Source organism: Hippocampus guttulatus, chromosome 2 (assembly GCF_054856545.1).
Source record: "Hippocampus guttulatus isolate MCC_2025c chromosome 2, RoL_Hgut_1.0, whole genome shotgun sequence".
NCBI lineage: Eukaryota > Metazoa > Chordata > Actinopteri > Syngnathiformes > Syngnathidae > Hippocampus > Hippocampus guttulatus.
Window position 1 is genome coordinate 26,957,176 of NC_141262.1, and position 27,751 is coordinate 26,984,926.

The 27,751-nt window shown below is 46.8% G+C and overlaps 1 protein-coding gene across 7 annotated transcripts; it reads left to right on the forward strand.

The window, feature by feature from the left end:
- Positions 1 to 55: 55 nt before the first annotated feature.
- Positions 56 to 27,751, forward strand: LOC147209323 (RAS guanyl-releasing protein 2-like). Of its 7 annotated transcripts, none has more exons than XM_086105109.1 (17): positions 56 to 404; positions 6,608 to 6,728; positions 6,821 to 6,923; positions 7,022 to 7,078; positions 7,145 to 7,276; positions 7,512 to 7,662; positions 7,746 to 7,919; positions 9,441 to 9,557; positions 9,765 to 10,046; positions 10,130 to 10,204; positions 10,265 to 10,387; positions 10,462 to 10,577; positions 10,664 to 10,805; positions 12,415 to 12,451; positions 12,948 to 13,106; positions 13,761 to 13,822; positions 27,528 to 27,751. In XM_086105109.1, the coding sequence occupies exons 2-16, from the start codon at positions 6,659 to 6,661 to the stop codon at positions 13,817 to 13,819; spliced, it is 1,797 nt and encodes a 598-aa protein (XP_085961235.1). In that variant the 5' UTR covers positions 56 to 404; positions 6,608 to 6,658; the 3' UTR covers positions 13,820 to 13,822; positions 27,528 to 27,751. The 7 variants fall into 7 exon arrangements, with proteins under 7 accessions (XP_085961235.1, XP_085961233.1, XP_085961236.1 ...); XM_086105107.1 differs by lacking the exon at positions 27,528 to 27,751 and adding an exon at positions 25,778 to 27,521; XM_086105110.1 differs by lacking the exon at positions 27,528 to 27,751 and adding an exon at positions 27,210 to 27,517.

Below are 27,751 nucleotides of genomic sequence, written 5' to 3' on the forward strand. Positions count from 1 at the left end.
GCACGTGACGCCCGAGCACGCAGCGGCCGCTCAACGCGGGGTGTCTCCGTGACGCCACCAAGAGGCGGGACTGCGGAGCTGCAGTGCGAGTCTCACGCAGCTGGAAGAGAGCACCTGGCATGCTGACCAGATGACTGTAACGACCGACACGCATCCTCGTGAGAAGTCGCTGTTTTAGCACCAAGGGATAACAGGCAGTCAAATGGAAACGTATCAGCGTTGGCAATTGCAAAACACACGTTGCTGGGACTTCTGATAAGTTCTCATTTCGAGCGCCGTTTAGACCATCGGTTTTTTTTTTTTGGTTTGTTTTGATAGGGGGAGCTAATGTCCCTCCTCACTTCACAGTGGGCACCAGTGTTCCAGTTGCATGGGAAGGGCACGGGAACCGTTCTCCTGTAAAGGTAAGAAATGTGCACAGTCGCTTTTCTTATTCCTCAATAGCACTTTTTGGCTGTAACCGCGACGTGACGTGTTTGTACGGCGATTTACTCAACTGAAGCTGCCGCGTCAGTTAGAGTGGGAAGAAATTGGGGGGTTATCAATCGGCACCTGATATGGTGCCGAATGAAGAAACCGAACGGTTCATTCAGCAACCAGTCTCGTTACTTTTATCTCAACAGCCGATTGGTGTGTCGGTTGCCACTGATTCGCACAAGCACAGTTGGTGCTAAAAACAAACAAAAAACATTGCCATTCCATGCATACACGAGAAAATGGAGGAATGCCTGGCCCGAAAATAGACATAGTTTGTAAAAGTGATTTGGACGTGTTAGGGAACTCCCTTGTAACTTCTTCGGCACCACTTGCCTGCACCCCCATGACGGCTCCGTGAAGCAGGCTGCAGGTGTCTTGGCCCAGTGGGGATCTGAAAACATATTTGGGTGCCAGGCCTGATGATGACTTCAGTTGCAACTCGCAAATGTATGCGTGTTTGTTTTTTGGAGTCAGAGCAGACGGATTTAGGCACTAATCTGCAGCCTTAAAGTCTTAGCAGATGTCAGGAGGCATGACTACAGAGGGGGGGGGGGGCAAGACCCTTTTCTGCCATTTTGTAAACCAGATGCTCCTATTTTGGACGGTGGTTCACGAGGACGGATACCATCATACCGTTTGTGTACTGACAAAAATGAATGAATCAATCCCAAATTGATTTCATGAAGCATTTCCATCTGCGAGATCACAATATAGCTGAAGCGGCGTCTCCAATCTTCTGTTCGTCTTCCTCCCGTCAAATGCTGCAGTGCAGGCCACCCTTGACATGAACATCGTCTTGCGGCTCACCTCCTCCGCCTCCACCTGCGTCCACGTTGCACTTATCAGGCGCCCGGGCGCCTAATTGGCTCCACTGTTGAAGCGCGGATGCCTGATGCCAGAAAATATTAGAGGAGGAGGAAGAAAGGATGGAAGGCGGACATAAGACACAATCAGCTCATTCCTTGACCTTATGGGACCTTTTCCTTTCAGTCCGCCTTTCGTCAACAGGCTCTGGAATCGCTTTATCAAGGCACTCCGCCTCCTCACCGTTAACAAGACGAGGGAAACGAGGAAAGCGGGTGAGGTGGAACTCGGGGAGCTATAAAATCAAGCTGTGGTTAAGAAGGATGTGCCTAATTGCTGGACGGATAGAATCACGCAGCCCGAGTTCAGTGAAGTCACAAAAGTGCGACTGATGTGAAAGTACGATGGCTGGCAGTTCTGAGGTTTGTGGTCGGCTCAGTTAATAAGGTTCGAGAACATAAACAGGAACTCAAACGGAGCTGAAATGAATTTTCAGGCGGTATGCAGGTGGGTCGGGTGAAGTGAAACTCAGAATTCAAACCCCACCCAAAAAACTGCAGCACTGTTAAAAAAGGAAAAAAAAACTCGAGTGGGTGGACTCGAGGCAACAAACAGATTCAACCAAATATTTCAAGTTTTGCTGGAAATTGGCTTTGCCGTGCTACGCTAGGCCGGTCGTTGCCATAAACGTTCAAACGTTATATTTCAAAGTTGTTCCAACATAGATGACTGCTTTAGCCTGCACCCCAAAATGCAAAATGCAAGTTTTGTTTTTCACTGCGAGCAGGAAATGAAGTGCGGCTCAACAGTTTCTTCGCCTGTTACATGCAGATAAACGTAAAACTGGAGCAGTAGATGAGCAAGCCACATTCAAAAGAACACTTCCCGGCTCATTCAGAGATTTATCTCTCCGCGTGAAGAGCTTATCCAAGCAAAAAAAAAAAAAAAAGCAAGGAAACAGAGGAACTAAGATAAGCAAAGCCGCCACCGGCCCGCTTTGCAATTCACTTGGGATCCATAACTCTTAATGGCTGTCCCAAAAAAAAAAAGGCAACGACGAATATCTGTATGTGGAATTTGTGGATGCCAGCAGAAACAGGAAGTGACTTGGATGGATTCGGCATTGCCAAGCAAGCAGAAGATGACTGAAACCTTCAACGGAGTCCAAAAAAATAAATAAACTTAGGTGCAATCGCACATTTCATCTTCGTTCTTCTACTCCCGGTGCAGTCAGGCTTTCACAAAGGAAGTTGTGTGATCAAAAAGAGGAAGTGAGAACGCAAGTCTTTACATTGCATCCATTCTAAGTGTGTCAACACACACACACGGACGCACCTTTCCTGTGTTTGTTGTGGAGCAAGCGGTCACATCTGGCCAAACGACAGACGTTTGAGCAGGAAGCGGAAAACAAAAGCGTCGCAGAACCTGACACAGTGACCCATTGTTAGCGGCGCATTGTCGCAGGCTTTCACACTTTGGATTTGGAGGCGTGCGCGACATTTTGCGTCGCACGCTCGAAGGAAAGCCTCTCCTTTCTCAAGAGCACTTTGAAACAGTCATTCATGCCTTCGTCACATCTCGGCTGGATGACTGTAATGCACTTTACTTTGGACTCAGCCAGTCCTCCATGAAGCGTCTCCAGTTGGTCCCGAATGCTGCTGCTCGCCCCTTGACTGGTACTCGTTAGAGGGAGCGCCTTTTCGAGTTCTTTTCAAGATCCTGTTATTTGTTTTGAAATCTTGAGGTGGCCTCGCTCCACCTTACCTCTCTGAGCTCCTCCGCCCCTGCCCGGCGCCTCAGCTCTGCGGACCAGACATTGTTAGAAGTACCAAGAACTAAGCACAGGCTCAGAGGGGATCAAGCCTTTTCCGTTGCCGGTCCCTCCCTTTGGAATGACCTCCCGCTGAACGTTCGGCAAGCCCCCCCCCCCCCCCCCCCATCTTTAAAGCTCGTCTTAAAACTCATTTTTGGAAACCGCGGCGGTTGTTTTAAAGTGCTCCATAAATACAGTTGGGCTGAGTTGAGTTAAAGTCTCCGGTTGAGTAAACATCAGATGTTCACTGAATATAGCCCGCCACCGCTAGTTAGAATGAATTGTAGACCGCCATAAAAATGACAGTCAGCACACGCATGGTCTCGCTGACCCGTTTACAGCCTCAACTGACACCGCCGCTATGCACGCACAGCGGCGAAAGCTAAAGCCCGTAAATAGCCAGCTCTTGATACGTCCTCATTTGCTGACGTCCGCGTCACTCAACAGGCCAGGCCTGCCTTTTGACGCCATCCAGAATGTCTTCGTCATCCAACACCGGCGACCAGATCAACATCTGAATTCGAGGGGGCGGCCCAGAGGGGGTTGAGGCAAATCAGTAGCTGCACACATGAGCATAATCTCGAGGAAATGAGCCCATTATGGGTCATCAATCAATGTGAGTTTCGATCTATCTCGTGGAGCTAGGAAGTCATTTGTTGGTCTCTTTAGAAAAGAGAATACAAACTGGTCAAAAAGTATTTCGGGGGAAGAAAAGCCAGCAAACCGAGGGGTGACGTGACATTTTGCAGCCACGTCGCAGATGGCGCACAGCCAGAACGGGCCCGTCGAGCTGCCCTTACTCCCCAACCCGCCGCTCTTGGATCGAAGGGCTTGACTTGCCATCGCCAGGCAACCGCGCATGACACAAAAGGTCCCCCGGTGTGCGCAACCTGGCACAACCGAGGGAACGCGACTGAGGGGAAATGCGCGAAACGCCTCGTGGAGACAAAGAGCAAAAGGAGATTGTGGAGTGCGCTCATTTTCAGGACGGTTTGTTCTGTGTAAATGACATCAATTTTCAGCTCCCATCCGCCGTTGCAGCAATGAACTGACCTGAGAGACTGACACTTTGCCGCCTTGTGTTTTTGACAACACCACCAATATATATCGGGACACTCCATGTTTTCCATTATAATAAATGTCAGTGATTGGTTTTACTGACCTGCAAAGTCAGTACAGTGGTACCTCTACTTAAGAAATTAATTGGTTCCGGAAGAAATTTCTCAACTTGAAAATGTTTTAAGTAGGGACGCGTTTTCCATGTAAATGCCCTAATCCGTTCCAAGCCCCCCTAAAATTCAGACGTATAAAAATACACCAAGATATATAACAAATACACGTACTTGTTACAATTAGACGATTGCACAACAAATGAGAGTTCTGCATAATGTATAAAACAAAGAATAAAAATGATGGTGTTTTTTTTGCCCTCTTTAGTTCATGTTCTCTCTCGGAAGTGGTTTTTGCCTGGCGTTTTGTAGAGAACTGATCCAAGGATGTTTGCTTTTGTCGGCTTGTAACAATCTTTCGAAAATGGCAAACATCAGCGTAGTGAGCGATCGCCCGACTGGTGAACACTTTTTTTCCCTGGGTGATTTACATTTACGAAAAATTAAAACTATCGTAACGCCTCATGGCCGAAGCGGCGAATGACGAGGACGCCGCATAGACACACATCGATTTATCTACACACATAGACACACACGGTAGAGGTCCCTCTTAGCCAATGGGATGCCAGGAAGATGCTCGGGAATAGCCAATGGCGGAGCAGCTAGAAGTATGTTGCGTTCAGGAAACTCGGAGCTGCGAGGAGCGGCCATACGGTATTTTTACCTTTCGTATCTTGAAATTTCTTTCGTAACAAGGGGCAATATTTTCCTGTTGAGGCATTTCGTAACTTGACCATTTCGTATGAGGAGACGTTCGGAAGTAGAGGTACCGCCGTATACGTAAGTGACTTTCAAAAGATATAATCAGCTATGTCGGGGTCCATTAAATGGTTCCATGGCGTAAATGAGTTTATTGTCTCTTATAGGACAAAAGGCTCTTCCTTACAATGATTTGCCCGCAGAGGCGAGGCCGGGAGCCAATGAAGCCTGTAATTGAGTGTGTCCGCCCACCGCTTTGCAGCAGAGACGGCACAGCGGACTCTTTCATCGCTCCACGCGCGCACCCACGTGTAGAGGCCAGGGGGTGTCGTTGCACCCACACCTCACAAAGACAAAGAATGTATATTCAGGGTTGACACTGTGGTTGCCATGGTTCCCTCCCCTTGAAGATACCTGTACATGTTGCAACATAGTATTGTGCACGTTTGCTAATATGATGTATGATGACTTGTGTTGCATACCACAGCTGCGTTGGAGCAACAAGATAATCGACTGTGGTTTCCCATCATTGGCTCTGGTGGCTATCACTTTTGACCGACGAGCCACAGTTAGGTTAACGTTGCAGAAGTGGCCGCACGACCAAGGTTAACGCTTTCATTCCACAAGACGTACTTGTACGTCTTTTTAAAATTAGGACCCGCCTACCAAGGACGTACTTGTACGTCTAAGTCTTTTTTTTTTTTTTGCGTTATAGAGAGGAGGAGGGTCTGATGCAATCTGTGAATGAGAATAAGCCGTTTGCATTGTAAATCATGTAAAACAAAGCGACCAGTAGGTGGCAGTGGTGCCTCACGTGCTTGAAATGCATGCTTTTACAAAAAGCTCTTTTTCTCCGTTTTTTTTGCCCAGGAATCGCCATTTTCATGAAACTTAGCCATTTTGTAATGCCGATTGCTGAAGAATGGAAAAATATAGAAACACCTTTTTTTTCTGCTGAAAGAAGAGAGTCCAAACTTTATTTTGGTAGGCTCCATGTTTACATAGCATTCAAACCAAATATTTTGTGGGCCTGGCAAGATCAGTCCAAATCCAGTAAAACGCTGGGATTGAGGGGGTTGCTCCAGTGAAAATGGCTTGGATTGAATGAGTTGATTATAATTAATAGAAATTAACGGAAGAACTACATTGAAAAAAAAGCAAAATAAAATAAAAACAAAAAGGCAACCCCCCCCCCCCCCAAAAACGAACTCAAACCTGTTTATAAAACAAACAAAAAAAACAGAACATCTCCTTCGACACACATTGCATTTTGCTCTACGTCCGTACAAAAGAAGCAAGTATCTTGAGAACTGTGGTTTACTTTATCTACACAATAATATGTGACCTTTTTTATCTCACACTCTACAAATACTCCGTATGTTTAAGAAAAAAAACCTAAAACTAATACTCAAACTAAAGCAAAGGGGTTTTTATAATAATAATAATAATACATTGTATTTATAAGCGCCTTTAAAGACACCCAAGGACACTTTACAATAACAAAAAACACAAAACAATACGGGTTGAGCTTGAGGTTTTTGAAAAACAAAAAACTCAACTGCTCTGAAAACTAATCAAAACCAATGGGAAAAAAAAATCATGAAAAGCACACCACCGAAGTTATCGAAACTCTTTTTGTGTACAGCGTGAGACGGCACGTGAGCTATCTGGGAAGGAACCGAGACGGAGGACAGTTATGGAGCCCGCCACGTGTGAGCAGTCCACCACAGTGGACGACTTGGTGGAGGCGTGCATCCAAGCCTTTGGTTTGTCGTTTTAGCCATTTCTTTATTGACAATCTTTGCTGTCAACATGCAAAATATGCCATTGGGGTCTTTTTATTTTTAATTTTTTTTAGATGAGAATGGGGCGTTGGTGGACCCTTCCCTGGTGCGCATGTTCCTTATGATGCACCCTTGGTATATCCCGTCGACTGACATGGCTGCCAAGTTGGTGCACAAGTATCCTCCGTTTTGATTGAAGTGGGTATCAAAAAAAAAAAATGGAGAAAGCTCAAAAGCTTTCATGGTAGAAGGTTTCCCCTTGACACTTTTGCCAGATCTCAAGAGGAGGGCTGCACGGCGGAGCGTCGCAGCAGAATATGCCACCTTGTCCAGTAAGTCTTTCATTCACATGACTGGCAGTCTTTGCAAAAGAGTCGCACGATGTTTACGCTCGCCAGGTATTGGATCTCAGAGTTTCCTGCCGAGTTCAACCTGAACCCGGAGCTGGCCGAGCAGATGAAGGGCTTTAAGGACCTCCTCAGCACGGAGGGCAACGAGCGCCAGAGCCATCTCATTGACATCGAGAGCGTGTAAGCGCCCCCCGAAGGCTCTCCGCCCGGCCGTCGCTTTTCTTTTATTGTTCTTGGCTCGTAAAGCTCGTAAAATTGTTGGCGCGACCTCAGCGGCCCTTTCGTGGCCCTTACGGCGAAGTTTGGAGCAGATGTTGAAAGCGGCATTTGTGCTCTGTATCTCCTCCGGCCGCTCTGTATCTCGTTTTACTTGCTATGTATCGTCCTTGCACGAAATCTTTGCGGTTGCCCTCAGGCCGTCCTACGAATGGAAGCGTCAGGTGACTCAGCGTGTCCCGTCCGTCTCCAAAAAGAGAAAAATGTCCTTGCTCTTCGACCACCTTGACTCCTGTGAACTGGCCGAGCACCTGACCTACTTGGAGTACAAATCCTTCTGCAAGATTCTGGTGAGTAGGCCCCAACTGCTCGAGGTAGGATTCCGCCATTCGGCGCGGACCGATTCCGATGGCGGCCGTTGTTTTTTTTTTAGTTTCAGGATTACCACAGCTTTGTGATGCACGGCTGCACGGTGGACAACCCCGTGCTGGAGCGCTTCATCACGCTCTTCAACAGCGTCTCCCAGTGGATCCAGCTCATGGTGCTCAGCAAGCCCACGGCGCCTCAGAGAGCCTTGGTCATCTCGCACTTTATCCGAGTCGCGCAGGTCCGTCTTTGGCTCCGTCCATCCATGAGTTCTTTTATTCGACATTTTCTTTCCGTGCGCACATGCGAAATCATCTTAGCCATCGGCAACCTTTCCACGCTGCTGCCTTTTATGGCTCTCCCTGGAAGATGAAACCCGTTCATCCTTTCAGCGCAGAGCCATCCCTTCGCTTCGCTGTAACTGATCTTGCTCCAGCTGATGCTATCATTTTGTTTGGTCTCGTCATCTGATTCGGACGTCTGCTCCCTCTTGACGTTAATGATGTTACGGAACCGCAATGCGGAAGACCCTGAGGGATCCCACAGTCTGTTAACAGCCTTCCAGTTGAAACGGCCTACCGCGTTTGGCGGCGCTCATGCTGGGACTAAAATGAAGTTGGAGCGGATTTTAATTTTGAACTGGAGGCAGCACGAAGGGCAATGATGACAGCCTGAACAATTTCTCAGAGTCCCGCTCCCCCCATGTCGTGTTGCATATGAAGGGCACGCGGCAACTCATTTAATTTGGTGCGGAAAGAACGCAGGCTCCAATCGGGAGTGCATTTTGCCATCGCTGCAAGGCGAATCCAGTCTCCCACAAATGGATCAGCGGTCCATGAGATGGCCACGTTTGAGTTGTTGCTCAACAAGCGCAGTTTCACAGTTGATTGCAAACGGGCGACCTGAATGAGTCGATCCCCCTCAGGCGGCCCTCCGACACAGCTGCGACCGGATCGATTTCTGCGGGGTGACGTCACGCAAGCTGAAGGGCATCGCGCGTCCCTGCAGAGGACCATTCACAAGTCGTTTCAACGTTTTTTTTTTTTTTTTTGTGGATGTCGCCCTTTCTGCTCCTAATTACAGTGATCCTTAGCTATTTCGTGGTTCGTTTATCGCGGCTTTGGTGCATCTCGGATTTTTTCAAACATATTCATAAAAAAAAAAAAAAATATATATATATATATATATATAATATTTTTTGGGAAGTCCGCAAAAAGTCCGCAAATGACCGCGAGAAGCAGATTGGATTGATTGGCTGTGCATCTTCTTTCTGTCTTATCTAGGTGGGTTACTCTTTGATCTTTAGTCAGTGTCTAAATGTTTTTTTACGATGCTGCCAGTGTGTGCGCGCGAGTGTATATGTGTGTGTGTGTGTGTCTGAGAGAGAGAGAGAGAGAGACAGAGAGAGAGAGGAGGCTTATAAGAACAAAAGCAGGTCTCTTCCATCCTTAATTGTCTAATCATCCTTAATTGACAAATCATAAACACGTCTGCTGCACGCTGTGGGATGCTGGCCTGTGTGTGCGTGTGTGTGTGTGTGTGTGTGTGTGTGTGTGTGTTAGTGCGCTCTGCTCAAGCGCAAAGGCCCACGTGGAGCAATTAAAAAAAAAAAGTTAAGTGGTCGCTACTTCGCGGATTTTCGTTTATCGCGGGTGGTTTTGGTCCCCATTAACCGCGATAAACGAGGGATTACTGTACTCCTTTAATATCCCTTCTTGAAGAAGGTAGACCCAACCGTTGTTGACTTGGCGCTTCTCAACAGAAACTCCTGCAGCTGCAGAACTTCAACACTCTGATGGCGGTGGTGGGAGGCCTCAGCAACAGCTCCATCTCACGCCTCAAGGACACGCAGGCGCACATCAGCGCCGAAACCAACAAGGTGCGCCTCACCCAAGCGCCAGAGATTTGCTTTGCTGCTTGTTTGATCGCCGTTCACTGGATTGGGTAATGTTTTCTCAGATGTCTGTGGGCACTTTGAAATTATTCAGTGCCAGCCATTTTCAGACCCTTCTTTACCCTACCACGTGAAAAACATGAAAAATGGTCCTCGGCATCGAATGAGGTCATAGCGATGCCCGCTTTGCAGGTTTTCAACAGCCTCATCGAGCTGGTGACGTCATGCGGCAACTACAGCCAGTACCGCAAGCGCTTCTCTGAAAGCTCCGGCTTCCGATTTCCCATCCTGGGTGTGCACCTGAAGGATCTGATCGCCGTGCACGTGGCACTGCCGGATTGGACCGACAAGGGGAAGACGCGGGTCAACCTGGCCAAAACCCAACAGCTCTACGTCATCCTGCAGGAACTGGCGATGATACAGAACACACCGCCCAACGTGGACGCCAACACGGATCTGCTGAACCTGTTGACGGTGGGTGCCGGAGGTGCGGGACGCGGGCCGTAAAACGCCGCAACCCGCCTTGATCGGGTTCTAATCGGCAGAGATGCGCGTAGGTATCTCTGGACCAGTACCACACAGAGGAAGAGATCTACCAGATGTCTTTGCAGAGGGAACCTCGCAAGTCAGCGGTAAGCAACGGCGCTGTGAAATGACGCTCCGTGTGCAAAAGTAATACCGACGTTTTGCAGCAGAGCTCCAACCCCGCTCCAGCTCCCGACGCCAAGTCCGCCGTGATCGATGAGTGGGCGGTATCGGTGAAGCCCAACGCGGACCCAACACTCATCAAGAAGCACATCGAGAAGATGGTGGAGGTATTCCCAAATCACAAATAACTTCTCTTCCTCGCCTGGTTAATCAACGCCTAAAATCCTCGCGCGCCACGCAGTCCGTCTTCAAGAACTTCGACACGGACGGCGACGGCCACATATCCAGGGATGAGTTTGAGGCCATCAGGAACAACTTTCCCTACCTCAGCAAGTTCGGAGAACTGGACAAGAATCAGTGAGGGCCATTCGTCGGTTCTCAAGGTCGTAGATGGAACCCGAGGTGCGCTAATCCGAGCGGCGTCCGTGCACCTCCGTCCACAGGGACGGCAAAATCAGCCGAGAGGAGATGATCGAGTACTTCACGAGGGCCAGCTCGCTCCTCAACTGCAAGATGGGCTTCATCCACACCTTTGCCGAGGCCACCTACGTCAAGCCCACCTTCTGCGAGCACTGCGCCGGCTTTGTAAGCTTTTCTTCTTGATCCCAAAACGACTCGCTGACGCCTCACTATGGAGCGCTTTCGATCTTTTGCAGCTTCTGTTCTGCTTTTGAGTTCATTGCTCTCCATTTTGGCTCATACTGCAGCAACAGAGCTGCAAAGACTCATCGGCTGCTAGGTCAGCTCACGGCCAATTATTCGCATCCGCAGCCATAACCCGGGAAAGAAAGATAATTGTGTGTGTGTGTGTGTGTGTGTGCGGCCATTGACATTTGCCATGGATGTGAGTGGGCTAATTGTCTTCTTAAAGGGCATATTTTGGATTCGGCATGCAGAAGCCCGAAGGCGACCGTGGCTCTCAAAACAAAAGCGGGCCGAGATAAGGACACAAGTCAGCGGCACATCCGCCTTCCGTGCGTTCAATTCGGTCAAACGCCGATAAGTATGACATCACGTCACGTGCAACCACTTTTTAGCGTTGATGCGTGCCGTGTCATGCGGCAATGCAGCCCGACACCGCCGAAATATACGCGCCGAGGAAATGAACAGCGCAGCTGGTGAGCTGAAGCAATCGAGGAGAACGTTTCTTATCGTCTTGTCTGCATGACGCACGCCGCAGCAGACAATTCCGGAAGCCGAGGGACAAAACGGCACTTCGCTGTTGTCCCTGGGAGGAAAAGATAAAAGGCATCTGCGGCGAAACGACCTATTTATCTATTTATTTGTTATTGCGCAAGTGCTGTGAGGAATTTTCACCGCGAGATATTCATCCCAAAAATAAAAATGGTGTTCTCCGACGGGTTGCAGAGACACGAAAGGTCAGCGAGCGTGGGCAGAGTCCACCCTCCCCTCACTTTGTTGCCCGCTGTGTGTGTTGACGTGTGTGTGCGTTTGTTGTCAAAGTGTGTTGAAGAGGTCAGGGTATTTTCTGCCTCCTCAGATGTTGCAGTGGTCGCGTGTGATCTCGCTTTCATGCCCCCCCCCCGCCGTGCGCCCCGACACCTCCCCTCCGGCATCCCTCTTGATGTCGTCCGCCTCCGTCCTCCAACTCTCCCACCGAGCTTTTTTCTCATGCTGCTGGCCATGGGCTCTCTGTTCCCCAAAATCCTCTGGGCCTAAATTCGACATTGGAGCCTTGACTATTTTTCTTTTTTTTTTGTTTTTTTTTGGGTGTGGCTAAAATATCAATCCTCCCTCGCCTCCCAAAATACATGACATTACCTATGCCTACCCCCCCGTGCATGCATCTTCACTTCAGATAGTCCGCTGGCATTTTGGAGCGCCTCGTTGTCCCCCCTGAGTGAGCGCTTCTCACAGAAAAGGAAAGCAAATATTCCATATATACTTAAGTCACCAGCGACTTCAAGCAGATACAAACATTTTGTGGCGAAAAAGAGGCTCGACAAAGTAGCATCCGTTTTCTTCAAGTCGCAGTGGCGATATTTGATTGACAGTTGAGCGTTGATCAGGGCGTTGTTTGAGAGCGGAGAGAAGGGCTTGATTTTTCACCATTTCAAAAGCCTCGCTTCAAATTATTTCAAGATTTCAAAGTCCACACATAATCGCACATGACTCATCTTCGGGAGGGATTGTCAACTCTGAATCTTTGTCTTTGTTTTCTTCTTTTTTGAAGATATGGGGCTTCTACAAGCAGGGCTACAAGTGTAAAGGTAAGTCACTCGTTCAATTCAGAAGCCAAGAGCGAACTCAGACTGACAAATATCCACAATCACGCCCACAGGCACTGCCTGGTGTCTCAATGAGGCAAGACGACGTTAATCAGAGAAGCCAAACAGCCATTTGTCACAATTTTCGTCGTTTGCCTGCAATCAGAGCTCTTCTGCGTCATCTGCAGGGAGATAACTGTAATGAATATGCTCTTGTGCCGTGAAGGCTTCTCTTGTTACCTTCAGCTGTCAACGCAAAGTCCAAATGATTCTTTACAAAAAAAATAAATAAATCATGATTTCCAGTTCACACATGAAAGACATGTTCAAAAATGTCCATCCCCGTCGTTCAGACTCCCCCCCGCCCCCTACTTTGTAGAGTTGTTGCCTGGCCCTAATTTGAGCGCCCTTGCGTCTGCATGGCGTGTCGCAGAAACTTCCTGTCCCACTGTCTGACACCTCTCTCTCCACCCCGCCCCTCACCGTTCTCCGGACTCAGCCTGCGGGGTCAACTGCCACAAGGCCTGCCGCGGCCGCCTGGCCGTCGAGTGCCGGAAGAGAGCCAAGAGCATCAGTCACGAGACGCCGCCTGCTCTCCAGGCCAGATCCTACAGCTTCCCGCCACCTGCCAACCCTCCAACTAACCTCCAGAACGCCGGTAAGCTCTCGCCCTGTTTCGGTTGACCACAAAGCCGAGTCCAGACGATTTCGGGTAAGAGGCAACGATTGGGGGACTGGAGTCACATGACTCGACAACCGGTCCTCCGTCACAACCTCAGTCCCAAACGGCGACGAGACACGACGTCGGGGAAAGGCTTCAGGGCGCCTTGAGCTTATTCAAATGAAGCCACGAGCGGAACCATCACCCTTACGGGAGAGATCTTGCCCGGCTTAAGTGGAATTCGTCTACTGCGTCGCGGCCCTTTCATGTCATATCGCCAACAGCCACCCACAGCGCTTTAGTCTCCCTCTTAGCATATGGTGCATTTGGAAGATATAGTCCTAAAAACAATGGAGATTCATTTGCAATAGAAATGTAATTGGCCTGCTGCGGTGATTCCACCAACACACAGACGCAACATTTTTTTTTTTTTTTTTTTCATCCGACGCCAGACAAAGTGTTGCGCTGCCGCCGGCATCCGCCAGCTGGCGGCTTTTATGTCGGCGGGTTAAGCGCCGCTGCTGGCCCACCGCAACAAAGTGACAAGATAAACACACAAAAGCCCCACAATTCATTGCTTTTTTTTTGTTTTTCAAATGTGACACCCCAACCAACCTTATGTCTCTGCTGTGTCTTCTTTGCTTTATCCAGTAATTGCAGAGGAGGATTTAGAGGGAGTGGAAGAAGGCATATTTGATGTTCACCTATAACAGGTGAGAAGACGACGTCACTCTTGTTTGATTGAACTCGAGAAAATGTCAAATGCAGAATGAAATCACTGGCAAGGAGCATGGAGAAGAACTCACCCAATGTCACTTAAGGAGTCAGGGTCCGGACATCACTCGCTAGGGCTGGCCCCTTTTTAAAGGCACGCTTCACACAAAAACTGCAGTGTTGTACGTTTTATAAAACCGCTGGAAGCACATCTGTTCTTCTACACCGGTGGTCGGCAACACGCGGCTCCAGAGCCGCATTCGGCTCTTTAGCGACATCTAGTGGCTCCCTGGAGCTTTATAAAAAATTTGGAAAATGGAAAAAGATTTTGATAATAAGCTAATATAGCTCAAATCGATATAGATACATGTTTCAGCTCCGAAAATGGAGAGCTGTAGTGTTGGTTTTTTTAAAACGTACACTTTATTTATGCTTTTAACAGTCTCGACTAACACAGGTCCGACTCCGTGCCTTCTCTCTTCTCGTTCGACTCAAGAGGCGTTCAAAGACAGCCTCAGAAAAATGGGAATTAATGATTACTTCACTGACTCTAAGAAAAGCGAAAATAATGCACCAAAACAAAAAAAATCAAGCGAGGGAATTACAAAATAAATTCTATGAGGGCGTTTGTGAACACACAACAAAGGAATGAATAACAAACAATTCTGAGACAGTCCAGTCTCCTACATACATACAGCATGTGTTTCCTTCATTGTAAGTTTTATCGAAGGCTTTTTAAATTTTTTTTGCGGCTCCAGACATATTTGTTTTTTGTTTTTTTTGTGATTTATGGCTCTTTCAACATTTTGGGTTGCCGACCCCTGTTCTACACCTTTAAACGTCATTCTATTTACCCTCCTCACTTTGACGTGCTTCTTCTACATTTCTCGACCGATTCTCACCCTTCCAACTTTATCAAATTCTAAAAAAAAAAGATAAAAAAAATGCCGTGTGGGCTATTATTTTTCTCATTCTAAATATTCATAGTTTTCTCACAATTCCCCATTTTTCATTCCAAAACAACCCCCTCTAGTTCCCAATGATGCATTCAACACAACATATTCCATAATTGCAATCCAAAATGTTTAGCTCATTCTATTCGCCTCGGGAATGATTTTCAACATTCCCCAAATTCGTATGCATCCCCCCCCCCCCCCCCAAATTCCACATTCAAGATATTGCACAAATTTCGCCAATACCATTTCATACTTTTCAATACCATTCCATTAGCTTCCATTTCATTCCACATGACTCCATATTATTCCGTTGTGCTTCTCTTCTTCTTCTACCCCTTTTCCATTTCGCTTCTTCTATTTCTTATTTTAGGCTCAAAGATTTGCATCACTGTACTACCTTTCACATTTGACAACACTCTTAAATAGGATTACCTTTCTCACCCCTTTGCAGACATCTTGAATTTCGGAAGCTTTCAGTTGCCTTCCAGCTCAAAGAGAAGTCACAGGAAAACATTGACTGCTGCCACCCAGTGGCGGCATACTGCTCCTGCAACACTTGCAATGGCACTCCACTGGCCACCAACAACATGCTGGTCGGTTACTGTTTGTGGAATGTGAGTGCAAAATGTCTGCGTTGGGGCTCGGTCCGGTGTGTGGTCCATGAACAATGTTATACTTGTCATGTGGCTTCCCCGTGCTATTAGCGGCACAGTGATTCACCTCCTTGCAGATACAAACAAAACAAACAAAATTAAAACATTCACTGAGAACCACTTTTGACGCAACTTGTATGTTGCTGTGTTTTTCTTGTTGCACGTCAAATGATCATTTTCTGCCGGAACCGCGTGCACAAACACACACACACACGCACACACAAACGAATCTCGAAAAGGAGCGTATTTTGTTTTCCCGCAGAGAGGCGCTTGCAGGCAGCGAGTGCCATATTGCGAACATCTGGTATGCCGTTTCCTGCGTGAATAGCTTTGAAAGCTGCTGCTGCTGCTGCCTTGATGAAGAATGTTTGTAATGAGTATTTCTGTTCATGTATCTTCCACTGCAACTGCTTCAGTCTAATAAGAAGTCCAATTTTTTTGTTGCTCTCCTTGTCTGTGCAACAGTGCTTGTCCACTGCCTGTTCGTGCACGCAAGTAAAAAGGAATGCTGATGTCAAAATGAGCTGAAGCACAGGTTGTTGTTTTTCTCCAAGCACTCAATTTTTATACACACACACGATGTCTTCACCTCCATAGGGGACGATACGGTGAAGACCAACAAGCGAAGGAATGTTGTAAAGCTGCCTCGCTGACCCGATACTCTGTTTGATTGATATCCTTTGCACTTGTAAGTGTGCGGCACCTCTTACTACAGCATCAGCAACCAGCATCTCCTTTTAGCTGGTTGATTGATAGCCCCCCCCCCTTGAACCTGCTTCAAGGCCCTCCTCGCACCACTGCCATTCATAGCCTGCAGAGTGATATTGATCCTGCAAGAAAAAAAAACTGAAATCAAGGAAATTGAATAGCGTGAGGGCTAATTGTGCCCTGATGACAGCAGAATGGAAATAAGGCCCCACATTGTCAGCTGCCTTTCGCTGAGACTTTGATTGTGAGGAAAGATTATGGCGTAAATGCACTTCGGCAAAGATGTCGTTTGCCCGCTGAACAGATGGAGGTGAACTATTACAAGCACATTTGCCACGCTTCTTTATCGTGAAGACCATTCTTGCTGCAGATATTGTCAATAAAACACGTGAATGGCGCGTTGGTTCATATTGATCAGCACATTTTCAGCACCCAAACGAAGCAACAACTGTTTGATGGGGGAGCCGGCCCAAAAGAGTTCATGACTATGCCTGACCACTTGGTGGCAATGTTGAGCTGTGCCAGTTCATGCCAGGGGACCAGTCGAATGTACAGTCACCTCCCAATGCAGATGAAACTAACAGCTTCCAATGCAATCAAACAAATGCACACAAACAGGCGGCACAGATCGCATCCGTACTTGCTCTCTAAAATGACAGTTTATAAAATTCCGCACTGGCATTCATCCCAATGTGACCTTCAATTACAAATTCGATAAAGGCATTCAAAACGAGACCTGTGAGGATCAGCATTTGGCACACGTGCGTCTTGCATCTTTACAAAAAAGCGACTTACAATGACAGGCCCGGCTTGAACGTTCAGGATTTGGGCCGTTTTGACAACATCGTCTGTATTCACGTACAAAAGCAACAGAAGAACTCTGCGTGCATCCGCATAGCCCACCTTGACAGGCGGCAGCCACGGACAAGCAGCGGAACTAAAAGACGCCTCGTCATGGCTCAATTTCAAGGCGTTGGGCAAACTCAGGTGTTATCCAAAAGGCCCTACTCGTCAAACATGAGGAATGGCAGGAAGAGAAGAGGAAAAATGGAAGGATGGACCCTACTAGGGGCTGAGACACACTCCATTGATAGACGCTCATATTGTTGTGGTCAGAGAAGGACATTGGGGTTTTTACAAGGCCATAATCCAGGATTACTCACCAACCTCCATCAGGTTTTTATGAGAAAGCGTCTGAAAGGCATGTAAAACCTACCTTTTATAAAGGCCTCCTAAGATGCCTCCATACACAACAGCAATTGCTGCTTTACTCAAGCGCAACCCTGCTTCATGGCGCCTTATCAAGAAGTTGACTGGAACTGAGCAGAGGGTAAGAAATGATGGGACGCATTCTGGAACAGTGGCTCCAAAAGTAGAAAACTCGACGTGACTTGTAGGTGGAGTGAGACCGTTCAAAGATTTTGATACAAATAAAAGAATCTTAAAATGAACTCGAAGATGTGCGGGGAGGCCGGAATCTGAGTTATGTGCTCCCTCCTACGAGCTCCAGTTAGGGAGCGAGAAGCAGCGCTTTGGACCAACTGGAGACACTAGAGGGAGAACTGTCTGACTCCGAAATAAAGTGCATCACAGGAATCCCGGGGACCAAACACTTTTATTATCTGTTTACATTCAGCCAAGTGCTTTAGGACTCCTCAGGTGGCGCTTCACAGCGCAGATGGACAATGACTTGAAGCATACGATGAAATGAAGAAGTGATTTTGTGTCCTCTTTGTAGTCGTGAAAATGTCACAAACCTGACCAAGTTCAGGCCAGAGACTGACTGATCACTTCTCTGCAACTCGCAAGTACGGACATTTCCTTTTTTTTTTTTAAAGCCTCCAGACAGGCATTCGATTATCCTCAGGTTTTCTTCAACCTGTAATAAAGCGAGAATGGACCCCAGGTCTTGTGTCTCTTTCACTCGCCGCCTCCCTCCGCTCGCAGCCTTGCTTTTAATTGCTTTGAAGCGCGGCGCCCACCTCGGGGAGCTCAACAAGATGTTTTACAGAGCTTTGGGGAGTCTGACTATTAATAAATAATACCTCCCTTGTCTTCTCCCCTCACATTCTTCATGACAAAACTGTGGCAGCTGAAAATCCGCGTTGGCTGATAGGATACAAAAGGTGTTGAGGCACTTGCGATACCGTTCACTAGTGCGGCACAGTCAGATGTGGTAAAGTGGACATGAAACGCACGCGCCATTATTCTAATTAACGCCTTAATTCAGCCACGACACCCTGCAAAGTGTAGACGACAGCACTGAATTTTATCCACGTGTCAACACTTGACACTTCGTGGGGAAAGTAGGCTTGATTAAACCCTCATCAAAACACTAATTATTGCTCCAAAGAAGCCTAGCAACGTGGTTTCGCGTAGCATTTTAAATGGCCGGAAATCTTTTAGCAGAGACTTTTTTTTTGTTGTTTTGTTTTTGTAACTTGAATACATGACATGCTTTTAGTGTTCGGGGGGGGGGGGGGGGGGGGTCAAGATTCCGGTTTGTTTTGTTTTGCTTTCATAGCTCCACTGACCTTATCACAGAGCGAAACACGATGAGGGAAAACCTCCGGTGACTTGCACTGAAAGTCCGGCCATCTTCAAGTCACTCCACTGAAATAAACAAGCTGAAAGATAATATTGCAAATAATACCTTCTGACTTTGGAAGAGCGAAACAAGAAGATGGAAACCAGCAAATCCCTTTTCCCAGATTTGTCTTTCTGCCCAAAAACAAACGCCACTGTGAGATACGCTTTGTGCTCCGAAGCGATGTAGCTTGCTAACTGACTCTATGCGATTTGGTCCTTCTTTGAGAACTTTCTCTGAACTATCGCAAAGCAATGTGACCAATTAGATGTTGTGACACAAACAAAAAAATAAAAACAGGGGAAGATTGATCAAGTCCTGGCTAAGTGATTAGCAGTGGCGCAACAGTGATAGCATTGCCACATGAGGACAGATAGTTGGATGGAATTAGCAGATATGCGGGCCAATCGCTCAGTCTGGTTTTTATTTAAAAAAAAAAAAGATGAAATCAAAAAGAGGTGTTTTGGTATGAATTGACAGATTGATTAACAGCCTGCCTGGTTTGGTTGCCAGAGTATCCAAACCACGTGTACAAAGATCTCCAGACAAACTCCATGACGACACCTTCTATCTCCGCAATGCTTTGCAAATTCCCCGCCCAAATTGATATGATTTACCCACCTTGATGTCAGCAGAAATCCATTTCACATTTTTCTTGATGGCGCCTCTGGGCAAGCCCTCAGCTTCCCCCGGTGACACTCAAGGTGTGCTGAGGAGGTGCGGCGTGCCGTGAAAGGCTTCAGTCACTGAACAGTGTTTCCGGGCTGCTACTTCTACCCGTGCCCGAGAGCGCCTCCCCTCTCACACGTGCAAGTAGTTGAATCGTTTTTGTTTATAGGTGTTGGAGACCGGACTATTTCAGAATCTATGTTATTTATTCCTTTGTTGTGTGTTCACAAACAACCCCCTTAGGATTTATTTTGTGATTTCTCCGCCGGATTTTCTGTTTTGGTGCAGTGTTATCGATTTTCATAGTGTCATTAAAGGTATCGTTAATTTACGTTTTCGGAGGCGGTCTTTGAACGCCTCTCGAATCGAACGGCAGAAGAGAAGGCACGTCGTGGGACAGAGACGTGTCTGTATTTGTTGAAAGTGTTAAAAGCATTAATAAATGGTATGTTTTAAAAACCCAACACTACACCTCTCCTTGTTTTGGAGACTGTGCCCCTCATTTACAGAAGCATGCTTTGGGACTTGCTTTCCCCCCCTTCCTTTCCTTCTTTTTGTCTGGGGATAAACAAGGCACTGTTTGTTCCTTCGTCAGGCTTCTCTATTCTGTCTCCCTCTGTCCTTTTTTTTTTACGTCCCTTGGATGGGTTATCACTGATAAGTGAAGTGCCAATACATTGAATTTCATTCCATTTGTGTGTGTGTGTGTGTGCGTGTGTTGCTGACTTCCCAGAAAGAACCAGAAACAGATTTTAGAAGAAGTAGGATATTGTGAAGGTCATAGCACAATTGCCCAAGTTAAAAATAACTTACTATCAGAATATCAACACTGCATATGCTTATGTGCTGTCGAAAAATTATGTGCATGTGAATGTGTGTGTGCGTGTGTGTTTATGTCTCTCTGAATTATCTGTCAGCCAGGTCATGGTAATCCGCAAAAGGCTAAATTAATTGTCCCCCCCCCCCCCCCCCTGTTTTCTGGGTGAAAAAAATACTTCGGCAATTATGCTATTAGGCTAAGGACATAGTAGCATTCTTGAAATCAACTTCTTTTAAGAGGTTTCCTGATCTCAACCGGCGGGATCGTTTGTTTTTAACGCTGCAGAGCGTGTTCTTCCCATTTCCCCTCGCATTGTTTACGAGGGTCTTGCTTTAGTGTCGTAATCGGCTCGAATGATTGCATATCATGGACAGCGGCGTTCACGACGTGGCGTTATTTTGCACAGGAGGCCATTTGGATGGCGGCATTTGCCCTGGACGCGACAAGTTAATGAGATTGATGTATCACGCGCGCACACGCACGCAAAGAAAAACAAAATCAATGGCCTTTTGTTAGCATTTATATGGCTTTTGCTCGGCGATGGCCAAGAGAGTGCCTGCGAAGCCTAATAAAAGCACAGAGGGTGTTAGCTGTAACAGCTGATAGCGATGAAGCCGACGAAGCAATGTTGTCCACTTAGCAGAGGCCATTAAACATCATTCCCGCACTAAATGGCCTCTCTCCCGCTAACGCGCACTCACAACAATCATAAATGGTTTATTGCCACCTCCGGCCACTCACGAACGGCGAGATGCCATCGCCGAATTCCCGAGCAAAGACGCCAAACGCAGCGCTGCTTTGGAGCTGTAATCGGCCGTAAACGGGCGATGAGGTTGACGCCATCCAAAGTGTGTCATTTGCAAATGTGAATCCGTCTAATAGGCCTGAGAAATACAAAGCGCTCGCGAGCCGAATTCAGATCGCAGGTAGATTTGACCGCGCGCCATGTGCCTCTTATCTGCATTTCCAGTGTGAAACTGCGCGTTCTGAACATCCTGATGGGGAGGAAAAGAGACTGACTGAGCATGAAAGTCAAACATAATCCATATCTCTTGGTGCTAATCTCTTTGATTTAGGCAAATTTCCTTCCACAGCCAAATCAAAAGGCCTACATCTGTGTGTGTGTGTGTGTGTACGTGTGTTTTTAAATATTATTTAAGATTTTTCATAAGCGACAAGGTTTTCATTTGCGCACTTTGTCGGATTAGCTCAATTCAAAGCGGCTGCTTGAAATGGAAGAGATGTCTATCGCAGACATTTCTTCATTCATCTCACCTCATCCAAATTCGCGCACTCAAGGTTGTCGCCTTTCATGCCGGATCCCCTCGTCCTAAATTATATTTGGACGGATTAGTTCTCTGTTCAATCGGATATGCTAATCGGGCAGTGCTCTTCCCTCTTCGAGCCTCGAAAAAAGGGAAATGTGCAAATGGGAAAACGAGACGTTTTTACCAATAGACACTTGACTAATTTGAGAACCTGCACCCTTTTTTTAAAATTCCATTCAAATCGACAGTCACGCAACATTTTGGGGTGCAACTTTGCGGCGACAAGATTGCCACATTTGGTGCGACTTGGGCAAGGGTGGAGAACAAGGAGGGCTGAAAAGCAATTAACATTCACAAATGGCGTCAGGGAAGCTATCCGCCGAGGTTACGCAGTCACTGAATGTCACCTACTGCCTGAGCTCGCTTCCTTCATTAAACCTTCCCACAAGGGCAGACGCACTTAAACACATATTTGCATACAAATGCCGCCATTAACCCTCCCGGTGCCGACGTAACATTCCATGCTTGTCCGTCACGATGGAGAAATGTGGCAATTTCATGATGTTCGTCGACACGCCTGATTGTTCGGTCAACTCTTGTGGCCTTTTATGGATTGTTTAGACAAGTGAAATGAGCCTGGTAAAGCTTCAGTACAAATAAAGAATCTAGAGCCCATCTAATTTAAGCGGTCAGCCATTATTTAGTAGTGAATCGTTTATTAAATTCAGGAAGTAGCAAATATATATTTACCTAATTATTTCTACGTATTTTAATGCTTTACAACCCTCCCTGCACTCCAGATAACATTTCCCATAATTCTTACGAACACTTCACACGAGTGTTGGCGTGATCAAATTTGCGAGCATAGGTTATTCTCTCCGTCATTCGAGTAATCACACAATAAAATCAATTCGCATTGTACCAAAACAAAATATGCATGCCAGGCGCAAGTATTATTTTTGCCCGCTTGAAGCTTTACAAGGTGGTGAGTGACGTGGGAGTCAGTGAATGAGATTGTCTATCTATCTATCTATCTATCTATCTATCTATCTATCTATCTATCTATCTATCTATCTATCTATCTATCTATCTATCTATCTATCTATCTATCTATCTATCTATCTATCTATCTATTCAGCTAGCTAACTAGCTAGCTATCTGGCTAGCTATCTAGCGATCTATCTATGCTAAGCTAATAATAAGTACAGTTTGTTACTATGACGATAAAGAGTGCCTGCCTGTCACTTTCCAATAATCCCACTCTGGCAGGAGAGTTTGAGGGACCAAACGTAGACTTTTCAGCGATGGCTCTCCTCCTCCTCTTCTCCGCCGCTATCTCCTCCCGCATCTCCCACCGCCGCTCGTTGGCGGCACACCACAGCCGTGAGCGGAGCTAATTAAATGCTTCTAAGTGAGTCGCCTCGCCTGCCATCTCAGCCTCAGCAAAAGGTCATCCGACTCCCAGGCATGAGGCAGACATTTCTCATCATTGTTTTCCTTATGAGAAATTTAGCAGATTGTTAATTATCAGATTACAAGTTTGCCTTTCTAAAGGGCAGCGCAACCCCCCTGCTCCGCCCCCCTCAAGTCAGAGGAGAGAGAGAGAGAAAGAGAGAGTTTGTGTACCAAATGAAGACAACGTTCAGCTTTCAGGCGTCTTCTTCCTTACGCTTGAGTTGAGTCGGGACTATGATTTGCTATCATCGAGGAAAAGCGAGATAAGCAGGGGAGAGGAGTTCTTTCTGTCTGACGCTGACCTCCATGCTTCTGTCAGCTGCCATCAGCCCCGAGCATGCGCACCTTCCACCTCTGCGTCGGCTCATTGGCTCAACATCCAGCACAAACACAGTGAAGCTCAGATCCACACTCCTCCCCTCATGCATTGCAGCATAAACACAATAAAAAACAACATATTTTCAGATAAATATCTCTTTCACGGTGTCAGTTGCATGTGTAGCTAAAGAAGTGACCAGTTGAGCGGAGGCATTTATTGAAAACGGAGGCCATTTAATGAGCTGATCGCATTCCAAGCGGCAATGTGAGAAGGAGTGCAGCCCCAAATGACACACTGCGACTACAGGCCTTGCGACTGTGTTCTGTTTTTTTTTTTTTTTTTTTTTTCCCATCGCTATCGTCAGTGTCACTCTATCGTTGCAAATGAGCTGCGGGACGCTTGAAATCTATTTTGAGCAGTTGACCCCGCACTGCCCCGCAGCTCCACTTCATGTCTGTCTATCAATCTATAGATTTAAAGTTCACCTAAAGGAGCTGTGATTTACACTGTCATGCATGTTTTTGGAATGTGGGAGGTAACCTGGATTACCCAAAGAAAACCCACACAGGCCCGGGAGAACATGCAAACTCCACACAGAGTTTGCATGATCCCGGAGCTGGGATCAAACCCACAACCCCTGCACTGTGAGGTCGATGCGCTAACCACTGGCCCAGTGGGCCAGCGGTGGTGCTCACTTGAAGTGACAAATGATCGGAGGCGGGTGAGCAGAGCAGCAGGCTACTGATTCGCTAATGCAACAAAAATGGGCGAGGCCGGCTTGCACCAGGTGCAATGGATTGCAAAGCCACAAAAAAAACCAAAACAAAACAAAACAAAAACCCCCTGAAAGGGAATAGGAATAGATCAAATTACTTTAGAAAGTCGTCCTGGTTTAAAGGTGGAGATGGCACGTATTCACAAAGATAAATACTGAGTCTTAAAAAAAACAGAACAAAAAAAAGACCCAACAAGTTCCATGGCAGGCTTTTCAAGATTGAGTGGACAATCTGTGCTCGTTTTAACCCAAGAAAGGAATATTTTTTTTATTAAATGCACTTCCGGCGTAGCAGCAAGTAGTGACTACCCAAAACTATCTATCTCTATGGAGCACAGGAGGATGTCCGTGACTAACAACCATCTCTGGTGAGTAGCATGTATTTCATTTCAATTAGTTTTAGTCAGGTTAAATAAATATTGATTGCGAACCGCTGCAAGGATTCACAAGCGACATGGAATTAGCATCATTTCATCTTGACAGGTATGCTTATCACCTCTTTTTTGTTGTTGTTGTTTTTAATTGATTGGAAGTGCCCCCCCAAAATAATCAAACTCTATACAGTCAGTGTATAGTCACAGTACATTACGAATACGTCACGCTAGTAGCAACCGTGGCTAAGTTTGGCTTGTTTACAGTACGCGAACCGCTATTATGTTGAAGCTCAATTTGCTTTTTCTGTGACAATTTGTCACTGCATACTTTCATAATGCCTTCATGAATGGCGAAGTGAGGCTACATTCAAGTCTTGCTCGCAGTTTTGAAACTGTAAACTCCCAATTTATTGGACTGCTTATTTATTTGCGGTTCTCTGACCCCAGCCTGCATTTCGTAACATTCCATGTTACAGTAACAACACATTTTAAGTAGCGCCACCAACCTAGCAGCTGTGGCTACTGTTGGCTTGTTTAAGGCTAGCTTCTGATGGCTAGCACTGCTATTTTGTTGAAGTTGGACAGGCATTTTCTGCGGACAATTTATCATTACACGCATTCAGAATGCCCTCAAGAATGTCCATATTTGGGAATGTCAAACAAGGGGTTTGCGAAGCAAAGCTACATTCCAATCGTGCTTTTAGTTTCAACACTGTAAACTCATCATTTATTGTAATGCTGATTTCCTGTCCTCTGACCTCAACCCGCATTGGTCATTTGTAACTAATGTGCAGAAGAAGTTATTCGTGCGGTTGCCCAAGGCAGCGCGCTCTGTCCAAACAACCCGCTGCAGGGCCAAATAAGTCAATTAACGGGACGAGAGCAACAAATGGACAAAGAGATGAATGCTCTCCTCTGAGGGACACACACACACACACACGCATGCATGCACAAGCCTAATTTGAGGTAATAAAAGACCCCGTCAAGCGTGACCCCTGCTGCGGAATGGAGGGTCGATGGATTGTCTGACTGGTCTGTGCAATTTCAAGTCAATTGCTCACAGGTGCAAAGATCTCATCGGCGTGATGTACACAAGCTGGCTCAGGGGGGTGAGGGGGGGGGCACAATGAATTCTTGACTCTTCATGTTCATTTTCCAATCTTTTTGCGCTTGGTGGAACTCAAATACCAACTTGCAACCACTTTTGTGTGACTGTTGCTCCCTCTTGTCTGTGATTTTTTGGAAGAGGGGGATTAAGGGCAATGGCCGGAGCACTTCCACCGTTGGTTGTGTGATCCGATTTGTGGCAGAGGGCAGCCAATTATAACCATCACGTCACTTTGCTCAAGACTGCGGCTGCCTGCTTGCAGGAGCGAGAGGCTGAGGAGGAAACTTCAATCCATTGAAGGCCATCCCCGGCAGCATACGAGTGGCTCACAGCGACTTTGATGTTAGGACAACAGCGTCTCCGCCGTTGCCATGGGGATGCTGCATCACCTCCACTTGAGCTCTACAAATTCTCGTTCTCCAAACCACGACGCAAACTGTGACGAGAGAGCGGAAGAACGCCGACGCCGCTCTTTAGCCGTTCTTCCATAAAATCTGTACCCATTTTTCCCCATTTCCTGCGCTGAAGCTAATTTCCTCTGCATGCTTCCTTCATTAGCGCCCATAAGCTCCGGCGAATAAGATAATTGAGGGCTTCTTAAGATTTTCTAGGTGACATTGAGAGGGAGATTGGCTTCACTGTGTGGGTATAGGCCTTGCATAATATTTAATGACCACTCGTGCTCCTCGCTCCACAGCAGCGCACACACACCACTGGCTGCGGTGTCAGTATTAATTAATTCCCACTTTGGGGGAGCTGCATATGCACTCGTGTGTCCGTGTGGGACTCTAACTTGACTGGAAGAAGCAGGGGGCGTCTTGTCTGCTTGCGTTCGGGCCGCGCGCGTGAGCCATGAGCACGCGCGCATCCCCGAGCGGCGGCCGGACAGCTTGATTAGCTCGCTACCCGGCCGGAATAACCTTGAATAACCTTTTGGCGCACTTTTTTTTTTTTTAAATTCTCCTTTGCATCAGTATGGGAGGAAGACATTATGTGGAGTGTTGTGGAAAATTCTCACCGGGACAAGTGTCTTTTGAGCAAATCCTCCCATCTGTAGAGTGATGGATCGTCTGCTATATAAAAAAAAAAACTAGTGCTACCGCTGACAGCTGCTTGCTATTCCGCATGTCATCTTTTCCACTCTCTCCCGATTAGCACCTGAACATATCTCTTGGCTAGAAAATTAAGTATTGATCTATTTTGCTTCTCTTGGTTCCAACCTGCCATCCCATCCTAACACAGTTTCAGGTTTTTGACGCCACGAGCTGATGGAATTTCAAATGGGAGTTAGAGAGATGTTAACCATGAGGAGAAAATGTGGAACAATGACAGCCTTTAATGCAGCGGTCCCAAGATGGCATTTATTTTCTGCTCAGTGCCGGCAAATAGTGATACGAGCTGTTTCAGAAAAGTTCCAGAACTGGTGTCACAAACGATATACATCAATGCCTTGAAGGCCCGCTGGTCTAGACTGAAAAAAGCTACTGGCAACATTTGCATGGATAGTTGCGATTTTAGAACCCTTTAAGCAGAAAATATAACAGTACACACAAGCATATATTCTTTATCCTCTATGAATGGGTATACCAGCACTGTTTTTGCCTGGGAGGAATGTCGTCGCCATTTGACTGTCGTTGCTGGACAGTCCCGGGGCGCTTGTGTCTTGCGCCTGTAATGGGCAGCATTTTTCACAGCCCCGCTTTGTTCAGCGGAGAGATCGGTGCTGTTGAACGGTCTGCGGCTGGATGGATGTAAGTCTTGAGGAGCCGACGATGAGAAGAAAGGAGCGTTAGCGCGGAGCGCCGATGCGGATTTGGAACTGGGAGTCGCGGCTTGGAGTTTGAAGCGGATTACGTGGGACAGGAGAAGCGAACTAATCTCTTTTCGTCAATGGACGCTACAGCTTCGTGTTTGCTTTCAAAACTTAGCTTGTAGCAGACGTGTGCACATTTTCAGCATGACGTCTCTGATCCACTGGTGAAAACACTTTGATCCTCTCCTCTTTCATCTAGAACTGCTTCTGACAACAACCTGTATGCAGAAAAGTGGTGAAGAATGCACGACTGTCTGTGTCCTATGTTTTGTGTTGCGTTATTTTTGTTATTTTGACTTCAAAATGGCGCCACGAGAGTGGCTGCCTTTCCAGCAGCTCCTATATTTTGTTGTTCTACTTCTTCCTTTCATAACTTTGCTGCTGTGAATTGGGAATTTCTCCATTGCGAGACTAATAAAGGGT